At 43.2% G+C, this 19517-nt stretch overlaps 2 protein-coding genes across 3 annotated transcripts in view; one reads left to right on the top strand and one right to left on the bottom strand.

Annotated features, from left to right (window-relative positions):
- The first annotated feature begins 1467 nt into the window (after positions 1-1467).
- LOC144605429 (neuron navigator 1-like) overlaps positions 1468-19517 on the top strand; it is a 602839-nt gene continuing 584789 nt past the window's right edge. Inside the window, exon 1 of the mRNA XM_078420673.1 lies at positions 1468-1565. The gene's annotated coding sequence lies outside the window, so the exon portion shown is untranslated. The remainder of the gene's footprint in view (positions 1566-19517) is intronic.
- The window catches only part of LOC144605428 (cysteine and glycine-rich protein 1-like), a 37176-nt gene continuing 36060 nt past the window's right edge, over positions 18402-19517 (bottom strand). For both annotated transcript variants that reach the window (XM_078420668.1, XM_078420669.1), the window contains exon 6: positions 18402-19415. In XM_078420668.1, coding sequence (XP_078276794.1) covers positions 19339-19415 — 77 coding nt within the window. In that variant the 3' untranslated portion in view covers positions 18402-19338. The remainder of the gene's footprint in view (positions 19416-19517) is intronic.

Genomic DNA, 19517 nt, shown 5'->3' with positions numbered 1-19517 from the left:
CCCCAATTAACATCACAAAAGGGACTATCTGTTCTGTGCACACTGATCTTTGGCAAAACTTGCCGTGGGCAAATTAGCTGTGGGGGTTTTCCACTTTTAAAAATAGTTGCTCTGCTCCAAGGCAAAAGATCATTATCTATCCTGAATCTTCTGAGTTTTTTGTTTCATTTCAGTTTTCCATCAGCTTCAGTGATTTTTATTTGTCTCATTGGGTGGGTCAGTTCACTTGTTATATACTTTAAACTTTAGAGATGCAGCATGGAAACAGGTCCTTCGGCCCACTGAGTCCACTAATTTTCTGATTCAGGTCCGCTGATTAGGGTTGACCGATTTTCAGAAACTTAACACTTCCAACAGCGGTGAGACCCTCATTGTAGATATCTGTAATTGCACAGCTCTTGAACAATGACCAAGTCTGGCAGATTTACACTATCTTTTATTGGACTTCATTCCTAGATATGTTCTTGTAAAATACAGCACTTAGAGTCATAGAGTGATACAGTGTGGAAAAGGCCCTATGGCCCAACTTGCCCACACCGACCTACATGTCCCAGCTACACTAGTCCCACCTGTCAGCATTTGGTCTATATCCCTCCAAACCTGTCCTATCCATGTACCTGTCTAACTGTTGCTTAAATGCTGGGATAGTCCCTGCCTCAACTACCTCCTCTGGCAGCTTGTTCCATACATCCACCACCCTTTGCGTGAAAAAGTTACTCCTCAGATTCCTATTAAATCTTTTCCCCATCACCTTAAACCTATGTCCTCTGGTCCTCGATTCACCTACTCTGGGCAAAAGACTGTGCATCTACCCGATCTATTCCCCTCATGACGCAGCGGTAGAGTTGCTGCCTTACAGCGAATGCAGCGCCGGAGACTCAGGTTCGATCCTGACTACGGGCGCCGTCTGTACGGAGTTTGTACATTCTCCCCGTGACCTGCGTGGGTTTTCTCCGAGATCTTCGGTTTCCTCCCATACTCCAAAGACGCACAGGTTTGTAGGTTAATTGACTGGGTAAATGTAAAAATTGTCCCTAGTATGTGTAGGATAGCGTTAATGTGCGGGGATCGCTGGGCGGCGCGGACTCGTTGGGCCGAAGGGCCTGTTTCCGTGCTGTATCTCTAAATCTAAAATCTAAAAATCTAAAACATCTAAGATCACCCCTCATCCTCCTGCGCTCCAAGGAATAGAGTCCCGGCCTACTCAACCTCTCCCTAAAGCTCAGACCCTCTCGTCCTGGCAACATCCTCGCAAATCTTCTCTGTACCCTTTCCAGCTTGACAACATCAACGTCACTTTTCTAAATAAAGGTGTATTTAGAGATTTTAGGATAAATGACACTTTCAGCCTTGTCCTTGTAGACATCCATTGGCCATCGTCAGCAGCCTAGCAACACTAAGCCGCACTAAAGCAGCACAGCAACAAAATCACACTGCTTCTTCTGCAGCAAAGCATCTCAGAACGACTTTCAAGAGGGAGCGTATTTTGGGGTGTTCTTTATCACTGACTGCATATGGATGTAACGAAATAATGCAGTGGTTTAAAAAGGATAGAGAGCGGAAAGGTTTGTACACACCACTAATCAGTTGTTGCTTTTGTCCGGTTGAGTAACTCCAACGTAAAGGTTCCCACATTTATATTTAATCCAATCCCATGATTTATGCATATTGTAATTTTCAAGTGTTAATTGTTTCAGTGTCAGTGGTGAACAAAATCCCTTCAGAGTTATGACACTTGTTCTCGGATAATTGCACTGTGCTATGGGTTCATTGTTCGACACTGCTCTTTTCTGGAGTAATTGAGAATATAATTGTCGCTGCAATGTTTTTAAACTGTTGATTACTGTTAGTACAGCTATAATTCAAATGGCATCCGGCACTGATATCACGTTGACTTATTCAAGGTGGGTTTGCCTCCTGAATTGTGTTGTATCTGTTTACAAGTCCTTCGGTCAGAATTCTTTTCAAGCTTGAATTAGGATATCCTGCTCAAACGTTCGCTCGGAAATGAAAAAGGTCAGGAATCAGGAAACATCAGATCAGGAAAACGGATACTCTCGAACACTTTGAAAATGGCTTCAGCAATTGTATTGAAAAATCCGCAATTTCTTTCAAGAGCAGATCTAGTGGAGAACCGGGTTCTATATGCGTGCTGAATCATTCTTGACTTCTGCTGCTGCAATCCACAACCTTCGTGGTTCTCTGACAAAATCCAGGCACCATACAGGGTCAAGAACAAGTGGGCAGCCTCTCCCCACTTTCCATAATAAGACCCTAGGACAAAGAAGCAGAATTAGGCCATTCGACCCATTGAGCCCACCTGTTGAATATCGGCTCGAAGCCAAGCAATGGGACTGGCTTAGATGTTCCAGTAAGCTAGTGGGACATGGCTTAATAGGACATCCTCAATGAGTTGGGCCAAACGGCCTGTTTCCATGCCGTGAGACTCCAAGTGGAGCAATTGTAGTGGAGGGAGGTAAATTGCAGTTAATTCACCTTTTAATTTAAATTGTAAGAAAATAACTGCAGATGCTGGTACAAATCGAAGGTATTTATTGACAAAATGCTGGAGTAACTCAGCAGGTCAGGAGAGAAGGAATGGGTGATGTTTCGGGTCGAGACCCTTCTTCAGACTGATGTCAGGGGGGCGGGACAAAGGAAGGATATAGGTGGAGACAGGAAGATAGAGGGAGAACTGGGAAGGGGGAGGGGAAGAGAGGGACAGAGGAACTGTCTAAAGTTGGAGAAGTCAATGTTCATACCACTGGGCTGCAAGCTGCCCAAGCAAAATATGAGGTGCTGTTCCTCCAATTTCCGGTGGGCCTCACTATGGCACTGGAGGAGGCCCATGACAGAAAGGTCAGACTTTCATTTAAATTAATCATTAAATATATTTACTTGTGGGGGAAGGAACTGCAAGTTCTGATTTTCTCTGAAGATAGACACAAAATGCTGGAGTAACCCAGTGGGGCAGGCAGCATCTCTAGAGAAAAGGAATAGGTGACATTTCGAGTTGGAGAAGGGTCTCAACCTGAAACGTCACCTATTCCTTTTCTCCAAATATATTTACTTCTTCTTGTGTTTTCAAAAGTATGTAAACGGTATGCAAAAGGTATGTAGGTAAATTGGCTGGGTAAAATGTAAAAATTGTCCCTAGTGTGTAGGATAGTGTTAATAGTGTTAGTGTGCGGGGATCACTGGGCGGCGCGGACTTGGTGGGCCAAAAAGACCTGTTTCCGCGCTGTATATATATGATATGATATGATATAAAAGGACTATTTGTATTTTTATAATTTTTTTAAAATAGTATGTTTATTTCAATGGCTCTTGACTGTTTGAGAAGGACAGAGAAGGGTCTCGACCCGAAATGTCACCAGTAGTCTGATGAAGGGTTGCAACCCGAAGCGTCACCAATTCCCTCTATCAAGAGATGCTGCCTGTCCCGCTGAGTTACTCCAGTATTTTGCACCTACGGTGTAAGCCAGCATCTGCAGTTCCTTCCTACACATTCAAGTTCTTTGACAGCTTTGCCTGCAGACTCAGACTCGGATGTCAGCTTTTAACCAGCTGTGAAAGTATGACTGGGGGATTTTGCATGAGAGCAGGTTTAGCAGGAAGGAACGGGGGAATGCAAATGCTGAACGCCTTTGATGAAATTTCTGCCTTTTGAATCGGCAGTAGGACAACTAGAGATCAAAGCCAAGACCTCCGCACATCCTGACCATAAATCCTGACGTGCAGTTAAATTATTACTCATCCTGTGCTTTAATCGTGACCTGAGATGCTGTCTCTGTGGAGTTTGCTCATTCCTGTGTTTGTGTGGGTTTCCTTCAGTTCTCTGGTTTCCTCCCACATCCCAAAGGTGTGCAGATTGGTCGATCAATGTGGTCACTGTAAATTACCCCTCACCTCTCAGTGAGTGTGGAATCTACAGGAAATTGGGAAAATAATTTTTTTAAATCATAAATATAGGATTAATATTAATGGCTGGGTTTTGTTTTTTAGTTTTGAGATACAGTGTGGAAACTGGCCCTTCAGCCCACCGAGTCCACTACGATCAGCGATCACCCTGTACACTAGTTCTATCATGCACACGAGGGACAATTTGCAGAAGCCAATCAACCTACAAAGCTGCACATATTTGGAATGTGGGAGGAGACCGGAGCACCCGGATAACATCCAAGTGTTCGCAGGAAGAACGTACAAACCATATACAGAGTCCACTCCGGCCAGCAGTCAGGATTGAACCCGGGTCTCTTGCGCTCTTAGGCAGCAACTCCACCGCTGTGCCTCTGTGTTTCATGGTCTTGGCGGTTAGTGGGCCAATGGGTTTGTTTCTGTGCTGTAACTCTCTACGAATATGCAAAAGACCCATTTTATTTCCCTATGCCCAATCATCTGGAGCTTAGTGTAGTTCTTCAATTTACTGTTTATAAGGAAGTATAATATCAATAATCTGATTCTTACTCAGCAGTCAGGTCTTGGGTGAACTGAAGCTAATTTCCAATTTTAATTTAATTTCCTCGCTTCCTATTTTGTAGGTTTGCCTCTGTAACAGCACTGCAATACATTATAGAACAATGATGCTCCAATCAAATAATAGAAGGAACTTTAACCTTCAGATAAGGCTTCAGAAAACCCTACTGAGAACTCCTATTGCTTACATGGGATGTTAACTATTTTATTAATCCTAATTATTTCACAAAATGCTGGAGTAAGGGTCTGAAGAAGGGTCTCGACCCGAAACGTCATCCATTCCTTCTCTCCTGAGATGCTGCCTGTCCTGCTGAGTTACTCCAGCATTTTGTGAAATAAATACCTTCGATTTCTACCAGCATCTGCAGTTATTTTCTTACACTTATTAATCCTAATCATCACTGCAGAATTTGACCACCGACTTAGTATAATACCTAACTGGTTAAGTTTAGAGATGTTATCCAGAGCCTTTTATATAAAATGGCAATCAAGCAGTTAGACCATATAGGGAAGGTAGACACAAAGTGCTGGAGTAACTCAATGGGTCAGGCAGCATCTGTGGAGAAAAAGGATGGGTGATGTGCCTGGTCTGAAGAATGATCCCGACTCGAAACGTCACCGATCCTTTTTCTCCAGAAATGCTGCCTGACCTGCTGAGTTACTCCAGCATGTTGTGTCTATCTAAGCAGTTAGACTTTTGTGGAATTGCATATGTGTGATAACAAGACACAGGGAGAGGTTGAACAAGTTAGAACATTATTCCTTGGAGCGCAGGAGGATGAGGGATGATCTTATAGAGGTGAACAAGATCATGAGAGGAATAGATCGGGTAAATGCATGGGGTCTTGTGCTCAGAGTAGAGGAATAGAGAACAAGAGGACATAGGTTTACGGTGAGGGGGGAAAAGATTTAATAGGAACCTGAGGGATAACTTTTTTACACAAAGGGAGATGGGTATATGGAACAAGCTGTTGGAGGAGGTAGTTGAGGCAGGGACTATTATAATATTTGAGACATTTGGACAGATACATGGATAGGATAGGTTTAGAGTGTTATGGGCCATGCGCAAGCAGGTGGGACTAGTGTAGATGGGGCATATTGGTCGGCTTAGACGTTGGGCTGGAAAGCCTGTTTCCATGCTGTATGACTATTACTCTCTATAACGTTTTGACTCTTAGTCTCCATTTCTGTCTTTCACCTTTGAGTTTGTTTCGGGAAATCAGAGGTATTTATTTACACTCTTCATTGGAATGAAGATATTTTTGCACATGCCCCATAAAACAGAACTACTGAGATTAGATTTGATTTTAGATACAGCGTAGAAACAGACCCTTCGGCCCACCGAGTCCGCGCTGCCCAGCGATCCCCGCACACTAAGACTATCCTACACCCACTAGGGACAATTTTTACATTTACCCAGTCAATTATCCTACATACCTGTACGTCTTTGGAGTGTGGGAGGAAACCGAAGATCTCGGAGAAAACCCACGCAGGTCACGGGGAGAACGTACAAACTCCGTACAGACGGCGCCCGTAGTCAGGATCGAACCTGAGTCTCCGGCGCTGCATTCGCTGTAAGGCAGCAACTCTACCGCTGTGCCACTGTGCCGCTCCATTTATCTGACTGTTTCTCAGTGTTGTGAATGATTCTGTTCTCTTTGGTGTCATCTGGTAAACCTCTTTATTTATTTGATACTTTGACAGATTTTTATTTCATATTTTGAGGAGTTTTCCATGCTTCATTCATATAATTCTCATTTACCTCCTTGGTACATAAACGAATCGGACTGAGTGAACCACAGCAAAGAATACATTTTCTTTCATCCTACATTATTATTCCCAGATGCTATTTGTTTGTTGTGACCTGTGAATGAAGCCATTTGGAGGCTGAAGCTGATTGAAATAAAAGGTCTTTATGCATCGGAAGAAGCAGATATTTCTTTCAAAATCCTCCCAGTAGAATATTTTATAATCAAAGCTCATGGAGTTTATAAAAACCTTTTTAAACACAAAGACAACAACAAACAAATAACAACAGTTTCATAGAAGCGTAGAAATAGAGAAAATTGGTGCAGGAGTAGGCCGTTCGGCCCGTCGAGCCAGCTTTTTCCCCATGTCCCTTGATTCCCTTAGCCCTCAGAGCTAAATCTAAGTCTCTCTTGAAAACATCCAGTGAATTGGCCTCCACTGCCTTTTGTGGCAGAGAATTCCACAGATTCACAACTCTCTGGGTGAAAAATCAATGACTACAGTTATCTAATTAACTTTATAACATTTTGAGTGAAAAAAACTGTGCAGACTTACATGCTCACAGCAATTACAATACTTACACGGAACTGCCGAAACACCTCCAAAAACTCAAACACCCTCACTGGAACTGAGTAATTCACATGGATGATCGAGAATCTTTAGTGATAAAACAGGCACTGTACTCAGCTGCAGGGAATGGCCTTTAGTTATAAAGGACTAGACAAGCTAGATTATTTATAGGACTAGACAAGCTAGATGCAGGAAAAATGTTCCCAATGTTGGGGGAGTCCAGAACCAGGAGACACAGTCTAAGAATAAAGGGGAGGCCATTTAAAACTGAGGTGAGAAGAAACTTTTTCACCCAGAGAGTTGTGAATTTGTGGAATTCTCTGCCACAGAGGGCAGTGGAGGCAAATTCACTGGATGAATTTAAAAGAGAGTTAGATAGAGCTCTAGCGGCTAGTGGAAACAAGGGATATAGAAACATAAAAACATAGAAAATAGGTGCAGGAGTAGGCCATTCGGCCCTTCGAGCCTGCACCGCCATTCAATGTGATCATGGCTGATCATCCAACTCAGTATCCCATACCTGCCTTCTCTCCATATCCCTGATCCCTTTAGCCACAAGGGCTACATCTAACTCCCTCTTAAATATAGCCAATGAACTGGCCTCAACTACCCTCTGTGGCAGAGAATTCCACAGATTCACCACTCTCTGTGTGAAAAAAAAAGTTCTCATCTCGGTCCTAAAAGACTTCCCCCTTATCCTTAAACTGTGACCCCTTGGGGAGAAGGCAGGCACAGGTTACTGATTGTAGATGATTACAATGAATGGCAGTGCTGGCTCGAAGGGGTAAGTGGCCTCCTCCAGCAACTATTTTCTTTGTTTCTATGTTTCTAATTATCTGATAATGGAAGAAGGTGCTGGAATAACTCAGCGGGTCAGGAACCATCTCTGGGGAACATGGATAAATGACATTTCGGATCGGGACCCTTCTACAGTCTCTGGTTAATATAAGAGATTGTTGCTCCACAATTGCACAATGGAGGTTTCAATAATTAATTATTTTCCTCACTAGGACAACAACAGAAAGTCCCACATCCAATGATTGGGTTCAATAGTCTGAATGTATCCTTGCAAGTTAAATTGTGAACAGGTATTTTGCCGTTTTGAAGATTGGTTCAAAAAGAGAGGCAAGGGAGGAAAAAAAGCTTAGTTAAATTGGAGAATTTAATTAACTCCCCCCCCCATCTTTTTTCTCCCCCCGCCCTCCCCCTCTACTGGTCCATGTTATATATACAGTAAACTCTTATTTTAACGGACCTCTTTATAATGGATTCTGGTTATAGCGGACAGTACCAACGCCATCCCTGGCCGCTTCCAGGCCAGACCTGCTGCCATCACCACAGCACACCACAGCACAGCTTTCTCGGCCACGCCCATGCTGCGCCTCCCTCCGCCACTGCTCCCACCACCGCGGACCCTCACCTGCACTCTGGTCGCCCGTGGGCCGCGACCAGTGGCTCCGCCGATCCTCGCCTCTCCCCCGGCCGCCCAGCAGGCCAGGACTACCAACCCACCTGCCTTCCAGGCGCAGTTCTGGACCCAGAGTTTGAAGAAGGGTCACCGAAGCATCACCTATCCATGTTCTCCAGAGATAATGCTGCCTGACCTGCTGAGTTACTTTTTACTAGTTTATACAACGATAATCCTTTACTTGGTTACAGTATAACGGACAATCGGAAATAATGGACACCGTCCCCCCCCAGCCTATGGTCAGCTATTACGAGGGTTTACTAAAACTTAGCTGAGTTCTGTCCGAGAATGGATTTGACAAGGCTGGCCATCTCACAGTTAACAGCCTTGGGTTAGAAATAACTGAAGATTATTATCTCAACAAAAGTGGCTTGACTGTGAGGATAGATTTACTCTGTGAATGATTGTGCGGCCTGTAAAAATGTAAATGGCTTTGCCAACGAGCTCCACTGCCATAGCAACATGGAAGGGCAGGCACAAATCAACATTCCTCTCACCCAGCATTGCTGTGGGATCAACTGTGAAAAACATTTCAGTTGTTAGCATCGTACTGTGACCGCCTACCCACATATGAGCAGATGTGTTGTCAGTCCTCATTAATTCTAGTGGAAAATCCCAACAGTAATAATAGAGAGAAAGAAACTCTCTTTTCACACTTCCTGGAGATACTTTTTACCACCCAGTCTGCTCAAGTTATGAACAAGATTTGATCCCCTGATAACTCATAGATTTTGTGTGATTCACGACCTGGGCGGCACGGTGGCGCAGCAGTATATTTGCTGCCTTACAGCACCGGAGACCCGGGTTCGACCCTGGGTGCTATCTGTACAGAGTTTGCACGTTCTCCCCGTGACCGCATGGGTTTTCCCCGGGTGCTCCAGTTTCCTCCCACACTCCAAAGACCTAAAGGTTTGGTGGTTAATTTGGGTTCGGTAAAAACTGTAAATTGTCCCTAGTGTGTGTAGGATAGTGTGGGTGTACGGGGAATGTTGGTCGGCATGGACACAGTGGGCTAACGGGCCTGTTTCCATGCTGTATCTCTAAACTAAACATCCGGTAAAACACAGAGCAAACTGGCTGGCCGACTCGTAAATTGCGGTTCCCATTCAGTCATTATAAGCAGCCAAGCACCAACAGACTGAGAGGAAGAAAAATGTGCCAAGTGTGGGTAAAGGAATTACTGCTGTCAGCCAGTCCAATAGTATAATAGATTTAACTGCACCTGTTCAAATAAGGATGTTGATTTTCATCCAGCTTTATAAATCATTGAAGCATTTTTATTAAATCATTGAAGCATTTTTATTAAATCATTGAATTGTATGGCAACAGTATACAGAATTTGACTCTGGACAGAGTGACTTCTCCCCTTTCTCTATTGCTGGCAAATTATTCTTCAAGTGCCTATCTAATTGCATTTTGAAAACATTGAATTGATTCTGTTTCCAACACCCTTAGTTCAGTTTAGTTTAAACAGGCCCTTCGGTCCATCAAGTCCACACCAACCATCGATCACCTGTTCACAGTTGGGCGATATTATCCCGTTTTCCCATCCAGTCCCTACCAAAGATAATAGAGCAGAGCAAGATAGACCACTCGACCCTAAATGCCGTAGTATGTCACGGCGCCATTTTAGTAGGCAGAAACTTGCAGAAACATTTAAAATGAAAAAGAACAAAAATCTGTGAATTGATAGATGAGATATATTCTGCATTTTTATGGTATCATCACACATACTGTTCCCCCAAAACACTGATTACACTGCGAGAGGCATAACGGACGGCGGGTTTGGCCTACTAAAATGGCGGATGTTAAGCTCCTTTGCGTACTACACTTCAGTATAGGTGATTTCAACAAAGTGGTCCATCTTGTTCCTCTAGTATCTTTGGTCCCTACACAATAGGGGCAATTTGCAGAGGCAAAAGAGCCTACAAGTCCGCACGTCTTTGAGAATGTGGGAGGAAACCGGAGCACCCGCAGGAAGCCCGTGAGGTCACAGGGAGAATGTGCAAACTCCATACAGGCAGCACCTGAGGTCAGGATGGAAGTCGGGTCTCTGACGCTACGAGGCAGCAATCTACCAGACGTGCCACTGCCCTGCCCTTGGACCAAGTGAAATCCAGATCATAAAACTCTCTGAAATAAAACAGCATTCCCTCACAACTCCACTACCACCATCAATCTGTCCTTCCCGGATCTGAAGCCATAAAGGTGCACAGTTTGCCTCTAAATTCACCAGTGGTGATCATATCCACTTCCACAAATTCCCTTCTTAACTTTGTCCAAGGACAAGTGTAGATTCGCTAATCTAACCCCGTGACTGAAATTTATCATTCCTACAACTTTTCTAGGATACAAGAACTCTAGAAAATAAGAGCCACAAGTAGCCTTCAAACCATTTACACCTGGCCTACCATTCAATATGAGCACAGTTGATTTATGCCGACTGGCCCATTCCAGACTGCAGGAGTACGTGCTGAGGGACTCACCAAAGCTCGGTGCAGCCAACGCCAAGGCTCGGTAGGGGAGGACCACAGTCTGGGGTCCTTCCGCTGCTGGACATTGAGGGGCTGAATCTAGTGGAGACACCCCTTCAACAGGGAAAGGGATATCACCTTAGGAGGCCACATCGGTGGCAAAGGTGTTTTGCTTGTAGATAAATACAAACACTACTGAATATCACACTATTGAGTGTATAAACAGTGAGAATGTGTGGAGACGTTTTGCAAAGTTTTTCTTTGTTTTGTATATATTTTTATAATAAAGTTTACTTTTGGGAAATAAAATCATATTAGCAAAAGGTGATTGAGGAAAAGGAAGAATAATAACTACAATGTCCAAACAATAAATCGAAATGCAGATGCTGGTTAACACTGAAGACAAACAAAAAAATGCTGGAGTAACTCAGCGGGACAGGCAGAGAAGGAAAGGGTGACGTTTCGGGTTGAGACCCTTCTTCAGACCCTTCTTCAGACTTTCGGGTCTCGACCCGAAACGTCACCCATTCCTTCTATCCAGAGATGTTGCCTGTCCCGCTGAGTTATTCCAGCATTTTTGTGAATAAATCTAAGTAGTCCTGAGTATAAAGTCTACCTTCTGCACAGAATGCTATCCTTTTGAAAAGAAAGTGTAAGTGATGAGAGTTCTTTCTTTGACTGCCTTGGTCTGAGCCATGTATTCCTATGAACACTCAATACAAAGATATTTTGAGAATCACCTCTTAAATGAATTTCTATTTCACATCAAGGAAAAGCAAAAGAATAATTACTTTAGGGCGGCACAGTGGCGCAGCGGTAGAGTTGCTGCCTCAGAGCGTCAGAGACCCGGGTTCAATCCTGATTATGGGTGATGTCTGTACTGAGTTTGTACGTTCTCCCTGCGACCGCATGGGTAAGCTTTGGGTGCTCTGGTTTCCTCCCACACTCCGAAGACGTATAGGTTTGTAGGTTAATTGGCTTCGGTAAAATTGTCTCTAGTGTGTAAGATAGTGTTAGTGTACGGGGTGATCACTGGTTGGCCCGGACACAGGGGGCCGAAGGGCCTGCTTCTGCACTGTATCTCTAAAGTTTAAAGTGAATCAAATGGGAATGTGATGGATAAATAACGAGAGGGAAGGAAGTAAAATAGATTACAAGCCAAATTTGTATATATACACCTCACCTGTGAGAAACATGAAAAGTCTTTAGGATATAGACTTTAGACTAGCTGAGGAACATAAAATACAGAGTTCTAAAGCATAGCTAGAAACTAAAAAGCTCCTGGAAAAAAAAGGTTTTGATGCTCTGCTGTATCTGAGCATGTTTTAAAAATGGCCCATTTTTGGCTCATATCTCCAACCATTTTATTACAAATTCCACTGCAAGGAAACCTTTGTGGCGGATCAGGCCACTCCTCGGGTCAGCCCCCTCGTTACGTGACGGACAGGTGAAAGGAGTTAAAAGCCAGACCAAGGGAAGGCGTGGATCATCCCTTGGAGAACTACGCTGTGGGCGCCAGCTCACAGCCTAATAAAGAATCTAACAAAACACTGCCTGGCGTCTTGCCTTTTCTCTGGCCTCCGCCAGGCCACTACACCTTCAAAGTTTGGTGGTTACTTGGAATACCTATACAGGAATGAAAGAATGGCTTTAGAAATTGAAATGTCACGTTGACATTTTTGTCTGCAGCTGAAACACTAATATGTAGAAACAAAGAAATACAGATGCTGATTAAAACGACATAAAGTACTGGAGTAACTCAACAGGTCAGACAGCATCCCTGGAGGGCATGAATGTGTGACGTTTCGGGCCGAGATCCTTCTTCAGACTGATTGTATGGGAGGGGGGGGGGGGGGAGAAAGTTGGAAAAGGGGAGAGACAGGACAAAGCATGGTCGGTAATAAATCGGTATAGGTGAGGGGGGAGGCGAATTTTGACAAGCAGATAGACAATAGACAATAGGTGCAGGAGTAGGCCATTCAGCCCTTTGAGCCAGCACCGCCATTCAATGCGATCATGGCTGATCACTCTCAATCAATACCCCGTTCCTGCCTTCTCCCCATACCCCCTCACTCCGCTATCCTTAAGAGCTCTATCCAGCTCTCTCTTGAAAGCATCCAACGAACTGGCCTCCACTGCCTTCTGAGGCAGAGAATTCCACACCTTCACCACTCTCTGACTGAAAAAGTTCTTCCTCATCTCTGTTCTAAATGGCCTCCCCCTTATTCTTAAACTGTGGCCCCTTGTTCTGGACTCCCCCAACATTGGGAACATGTTTCCTGCCTCTAATGTGTCCAATCCCCTAATTATCTTATATGTTTCAATAAGATCCCCCCTCATCCTTCTAAATTCCAGTGTATACAAGCCTAATTGCTCCAGCCTTTCAACATACGACAGTCCCGCCATTCCGGGAATTAACCTAGTAAACCTACGGTGCACGCCCTCAATAGCAAGAATATCCTTCCTCAAATTTGGAGACCAAAACTGCACACAGTACTCCAGGTGCGGTCTCACCAGGGCCCGGTACAACTGTAGAAGGACCTCTTTGCTCCTATACTCAACTCCTCTTGTTATGAAGGCCAACATTCCATTGGCTTTCTTCACTGCCTGCTGTACCTGCATGCTTCCTTTCAGTGACTGATGCACTAGGACACCCAGATGTCGTTGAACATCCCCTCTTCCTAACTTGACACCATTCAGATAATAATCTGCCTTTCTATTCTTACTTCCAAAGTGAATAACCTCACAGATAGTTAGAACAAAGGCCAGAGATAAGAACAAAAGACTTTATTTTAGACTTTAGAGATACAGATACTTCAGCCCACCGAGTCCATGCCAACCAGTGATCATCTCGTGCACTGGCACTATCCTACACACTAGGGAAAATTTACAGTATTACCGAAGCCAATTAACCTACAAACCTGCACATCTTTGGCATGCAGGATAAAACCAGAGCACTCGGGGGAAACCCATATAGTCACAGGGAGAATGTACAAACTCCGTACAGGCAGCACCTGTAGTTGGGATTGAACCCGAGGCTCTGCCGCTGTTAGGCAGCAACTCTACCACTGTACCACTGTGCCGCCAGAGGTGTGACGAAGGTTTGAAGAGTTGGGGATTGTGAAGTCAGGTGTTGGAAAGTAGCAGAAGGGAGAAGGTTGAAAGGGAAAAAATGGGTGGGAGACCAGGAGGAGCCCAAGAGAGGGAGGGTGATGGGGTAGGAGGTGTGTGGGGGAGATAAGGGGAGGGGCGGATTCACTAGAACTTACATGAAATTGGAGAATTCAACGTTCATACCATTGAGTTGTATACTACCCAAGCAGAATACGACGTACTATTGCTCCAGTTTGTGTGTGGCCTCGCTCTGGCAATGAAGGAGGCCAAGGATAGAAGGGTCAGTGTGAGAATGGGAGGAGTTCAACTGGTTAGCAACCGGGAGATCCAGCAGACCTTGGCAGACTGAGCAACAAGTGTTCGACGAAAAACGTTGGACGAGCCTCACTGATGTACAGGAGGCCACATCGAGAACGCCAGATGCAGCAGATGAGGTTAGAAACTCTAATACATTGCACCAAGGAACTGAGAGATAGGGAGTGCAGAATGGACAAATATGCTATTTAATTCACTGCTTCTACCCTCGTGAATGTTCAATAGCAGGACCAAGAATTGCACAGCCTTCTGTTCTCCTGTAAGAAAACAGATCCAACCAGCAAATAGAAAAGTAACACTGACAAATCAAAAAATTCTTCCATGTGTGATGAGCGCAATGGGAATTTCTGGAAGATAATTTGTCTCCAGATGCCACAAAGCTTTATAATTATATTTACATCTGCCAACAAATAAGTGCAACAGAATTGAATGTGACTTATTGTCTTCTGTTAGAATCATTATTGTCTCCAATTCCTACCATTAAACATGAGCCAAATTGATTCATTTCAAACTCCATCGTGATCATTTTAAGGGCTGTTTAATGAAGAATCATGTACATTAAAGATATAAGCAAGTGGGTTTTTTCCCCCCAAAAATGGATCTCTTTAACATGTCTTGGGAGCACTAAGACCGCCAACACAAGAGTCACGGTCTCCTTCAAAGCCATTGAATTTGGCTAGTGTTTATTGGTAGGAATTCCGGATGATAATGATCTTAACAGAAGAGTCTATGTTACTGGCTTCCTGTTATGAAACGTAACAGTGAACTGCACAGGAAGTCAGAATTGAAAACTTCAGCCTTTGCACTGTGCTTATTATTTTGAAAGGTTATTTCATCTTGCAGTCTTCTAATGCAGAACCTAACTGGAATAATTTTTAACAGTGGAAAATTAAACTTGCCGTGCATTCAAACTTTGCCTCTGAATTTACCTTATTTCTTCCGCCAAGGCCGACCCACAGAGTGAAATATTGTCAAATGCTAGTTTAAAATGCACTGTTTAGAGTTTGTATCCCAAAAATATATGTATGCGGTTACTGTAAGACAACATAGAGGCCAACAGGAAATTATAGCAGATAGGGGGAAACATTGGTGGGTGGAATATTAATGGGGGTTGCTCATTCAGCTGTGATCATTTGAGAGATAAGGTAACAGTTTATCATTCCTCTTTGCAGCACCAGACCACCCTCTATCATGCCGGGTTTTTAAAAAAATGAACAAAACTTCATTTATATCCAGGATAACAAGATACCCAAATGAGTACTTTTGTAACTTTGTCGGTGCCAGAAACGTGTTAATTCTTTGTGTACTGTATGCAAAACAAAGAATCTCACTCCAGCTGGGTACATGTGACAATAAAGTGTGTAGGAAGGATGCTGGTTTAAATCAAAGATAGACACAAAATGCTGGAGTAACTCAGCAGGACAGGCAGTATCTCTGGAGAGAAGGGATGGGTGACATTTCGGGTCGAGGTTCTTCTTTGGAAATATTCCCTCAATATTTCCGCAGTTTAGTTTAGCTTATCTTAGCTGAGTTTCATTTAGTTTAAATTATTGGCATGTGTACTGAGGTACAATGAAAAACGTTTTTTTTGTTGAGTGTATTGTCAAGAGTCAGGAGTTGTGGGCGTTTTGTTTTAGTCATTTGTGCCATATCAGCACAATGACATTCATACTTGCAGCAGCACAACAGGCTTGTAGACACAGCGGTCAATAGATTAAATAATAAACAAACATAACAAAGAAGTTAAATTACATTTGTGGATTAAAAAAACCAATGCAAAGCCAGGAACGATTGGGTTAACATATGATGAGCGTTTGGTGGCACTAAGCCTATACTTGCTTCAGTTCAGAGTTTAGAAGGACGAAGGGGGAACCTAATTCAGGAAACTTACCAAATAATGAAAGGCCTGGATAGAGTGGATGTGGAGAGGACATATCCACTAGTGGGCGAGTCTAGGACCAGAGGGTACAGCCTCAGAATTAAAAGACGTTCCTTTAGGATGGAGATGTGGATGAATTCCTTTAGTCCGAGGGTGGTGAATCTGTGAAATTCATGGCCACAGGCAGATGTGGAAACCAAGTCAATGTATACAAGGCAGAGATTAATACGTTCTTGAACTGATCCGCCACAAACTATTGGCAGGGTCGACCAATTCCTCAGCAATGCGGTAGAAGTAAATTAACGGAATAAAATTAGTTGTTGCAGTAGGCTGCAAGTCATTAAGATCAAATGTATACGGTGCAATTTTTGTTCCAAAAGGGCCGAAATTGTTTGACCCAGTTGTCACTGGGGAGAATGTGAGGGGGAATTAAAAAATAATAATAACCTGGCAAAGTCAACATAGTTTTGTAAAAGGAGCATCATTTTTGCCCAACTTATTGTTCTTTGAATAAGAAACATGTGCTGCAGATAAAAGGGAACCGATGGATGTACTAAGCTTTTGAGGAGCTTTATAAATACATCACCACATCAAAGACTATTGTTGAAAATAAAAGTCATGGTGCATTGGTGCCAATGGAAAATTGGCCGACTAACAGGAAACACAGGGTCAGCTTAACTGCTTTTATTTTCTGGTTGTGCAAGATGTAATAAAAGGTATGAGCCAAGGTTCAATGGCAGCAGTGGTGCAGAGTGGTAGAGCTACTGCCTTGCAGCACCCGAGACCCTGGTTCAATCCGGACTTTAAAAAAAAAATACAAATACTCTTATTCAGAAAACAAAAACATCACAAAAAAGGTAACACGATCAAAACTGCCTTTGTCGCAGTTTCCAAAACAAGTCATCAATTTTAAAGTAACATCATCCTCATTAGTATTACTCTCGACCTCCCGCGGTGACCAGCGTTCACGGAAGGCCTCCATCAATCCTGACCTTGGGTGCTCTGTCTATGTGAAGTTTGCACGTTCTCCCTATGACATAAGTGGGTTTCCTCCAGGTGCTCCAGCTTCCTCCCACATCCCAAAGTGGGGCGGCACGGTGGCGCAATGGTAGAGTTGCTGCCTTACAGCACCAGAGAGCGGGGTTGGATGCCGACAATGGGGGCTGCCTGTTTGGTGTTTGTATGCTCTCCCCGTGCTCGCATTGGGTTTCCCTGCGTGCTCCGGTTTCCGCCCACATTCCAAAAACACAGGTATGTAGGTTAATTGACTTTGGTAAAAATTGTAAATTGTCCCTAACGTGAAACGTCACCCATTCCTTCTCTCCTGAGATGCTGCCTGACCTGCTGAGTTACTCCAGCATTTTGTGAATAAATCCCTTCATGTACTGTGATCACTGGTCAGTGCTGTCTCAGTGAGGCAAAGGGCCCGTTTCCACACTATCTCCAAACGAAATATGCCAATTTGTAGGTTAATTGGTCTCATTGGGCATTTTTGTTCTTGATTAGTTAGATTAAATCTTACTGGTAGAAGCAGAAGAATGTGGCTGAGAAAGATAGAACAGCCATGATTGATTGAATGACAGAGCAGACTCGATGAGCAAAATGTCCTAATTCTGCTCCTATGTCTTGTGATCATTTCTCCTGAATGGTTGGACAAGCTAGGCTTATACCCCAGCACCCTGTTTAAAGATATCCCATGGGGTGCCAATTTGTCATTGCATTCTTGGTGTCTCAGGATGACCACACACATACGTACCCTTCTGTTCTTCATCCACACGGGACATGACGTGGGTACGTGATACGAGTTGGCATTCCCACATTATCTACGAGCCAGCTGAAGACGGATCTTGAGCCAAAACGTCACCTACCAACATTGTGTATTAACCAGCATCTGTAGATCTTTGGTTTTAGCACGAATTTACAGTAGGTCTGCTCAATACCGTGGATCAATGTTAGTTGGAATACCCAAATCCTGGCAGTTCCAAGAAGTAATCACTGCCCAGAGTCAGGAAAGATCTCAAACCAAACTAGAAAAACTGCTTAAAATTTTCATCTGCCTAGAACCACCACCCACCACCACCCCCCCTCCCCCTCCCTTCATAAAAAGCAAATTCAAGGTCAATGTGTCAAGGTTAGGCAGAGGGGAAAGCCAGCTGGCCTTTATAGCTCAGGACTTTGAAAGATCTCTGCTTTCAAGCAACATAAAAAAACATTAGTTTAGAAAATGGTGCAAAGCCCCACAGATAATAATCAAATTAGGAAAAACAAGTCGAATTGAGGAAAACCATGATATATCGACCACTCATATTAGAGAGAGCAATTTAAATCCAAACCAACATTTGAGAAACTCCATGTGTTGTCAGCCTCCAACAAGAACATTTATTTGGGGAAAGATTTACATCAAATTACTGACAGAATGAACCACAAACATTTGACTCCATGCATCATTGTCTATTTCGTTTTAAACCTAGTGATTACTCAGAAAGCAAGAGCATAGTAATGAGCATTCATCCGTTAGTTATGCTTTCAGTACAAGCTTGGGTCATTGAGTATCTGGAAACAAAGACTTCAATCACAGATTTTAAAACAGCCACAAAGTAAAGTTCATTGTTGCAGACTAAATGTGAATAAACCTCTGCTCAGTCACCCGTTTTATCATGTGACACTTTGATATTACTTGGAGATCACAGACTCAACCTCTGCATTGGCTACAGCTATTAAATTAGATTAGCGTTATCACATCCAAATCAAACTAAAACCTTACTGTGCTATCTATGCAGGCAAGAAAGGCTCCAAGAGGATCTGGACAGTTTATCTACACGGCAGCATTTTTAATCTCTACAATTACATGCAGTGCAAGAGAAAAACATCTCTTACTCTATAAAAGTAATTTTGTGAAAGAGTGCTAAATAAAACTTGTATAAATATTGAAGTGCAGAGGGCTGTACACTATGGCTGCCAAATTCATGCTAATCCCAAATGTGTAATTAATCCAAAGCAAAAATAAGGCACTAAAATTAGATTTTGGACTTGACTTCAGTCATCATTCATTCTGATTTTAATGTTAGTATATTTAATTATAAAGCTGTTCAGTTGGGGACAGAAATTTCACTTTAATAACATGGTACATGCAAGGTGCACAAGCAATGCAAGACGACATCCTATTGTTTATATACACAGTGTTGTCATTTGAACTACTACAGCTATTACTACAAGAACACCCAGCAAATATATTGTAGTTAAGGTCTCTGCACGTGTGAACGGCTTCCATTGGATTCAACGTACAACGCCCTTCACTGTGTGTTGATGAGTGCACCAGCTCCTTGGCCAAAGCCAAATCCTTTAGGTCCAAAGTTCTTACCGTAACAAGCTATAGAAAAAAAAAAAAATTTAAATTTCAGTTTTGAAAAACAAAATTTCAAACGAGCAGACTTTTATTGGAAAACCATGTTCACACCAGTAAAAAGACAAA

The sequence above is a fragment of the Rhinoraja longicauda genome, chromosome 24 (genome assembly GCF_053455715.1).
Source record: "Rhinoraja longicauda isolate Sanriku21f chromosome 24, sRhiLon1.1, whole genome shotgun sequence".
NCBI classification, from domain to species: domain Eukaryota; kingdom Metazoa; phylum Chordata; class Chondrichthyes; order Rajiformes; family Arhynchobatidae; genus Rhinoraja; species Rhinoraja longicauda.
This window is presented reverse-complemented; position numbering and strand designations above follow the sequence as displayed.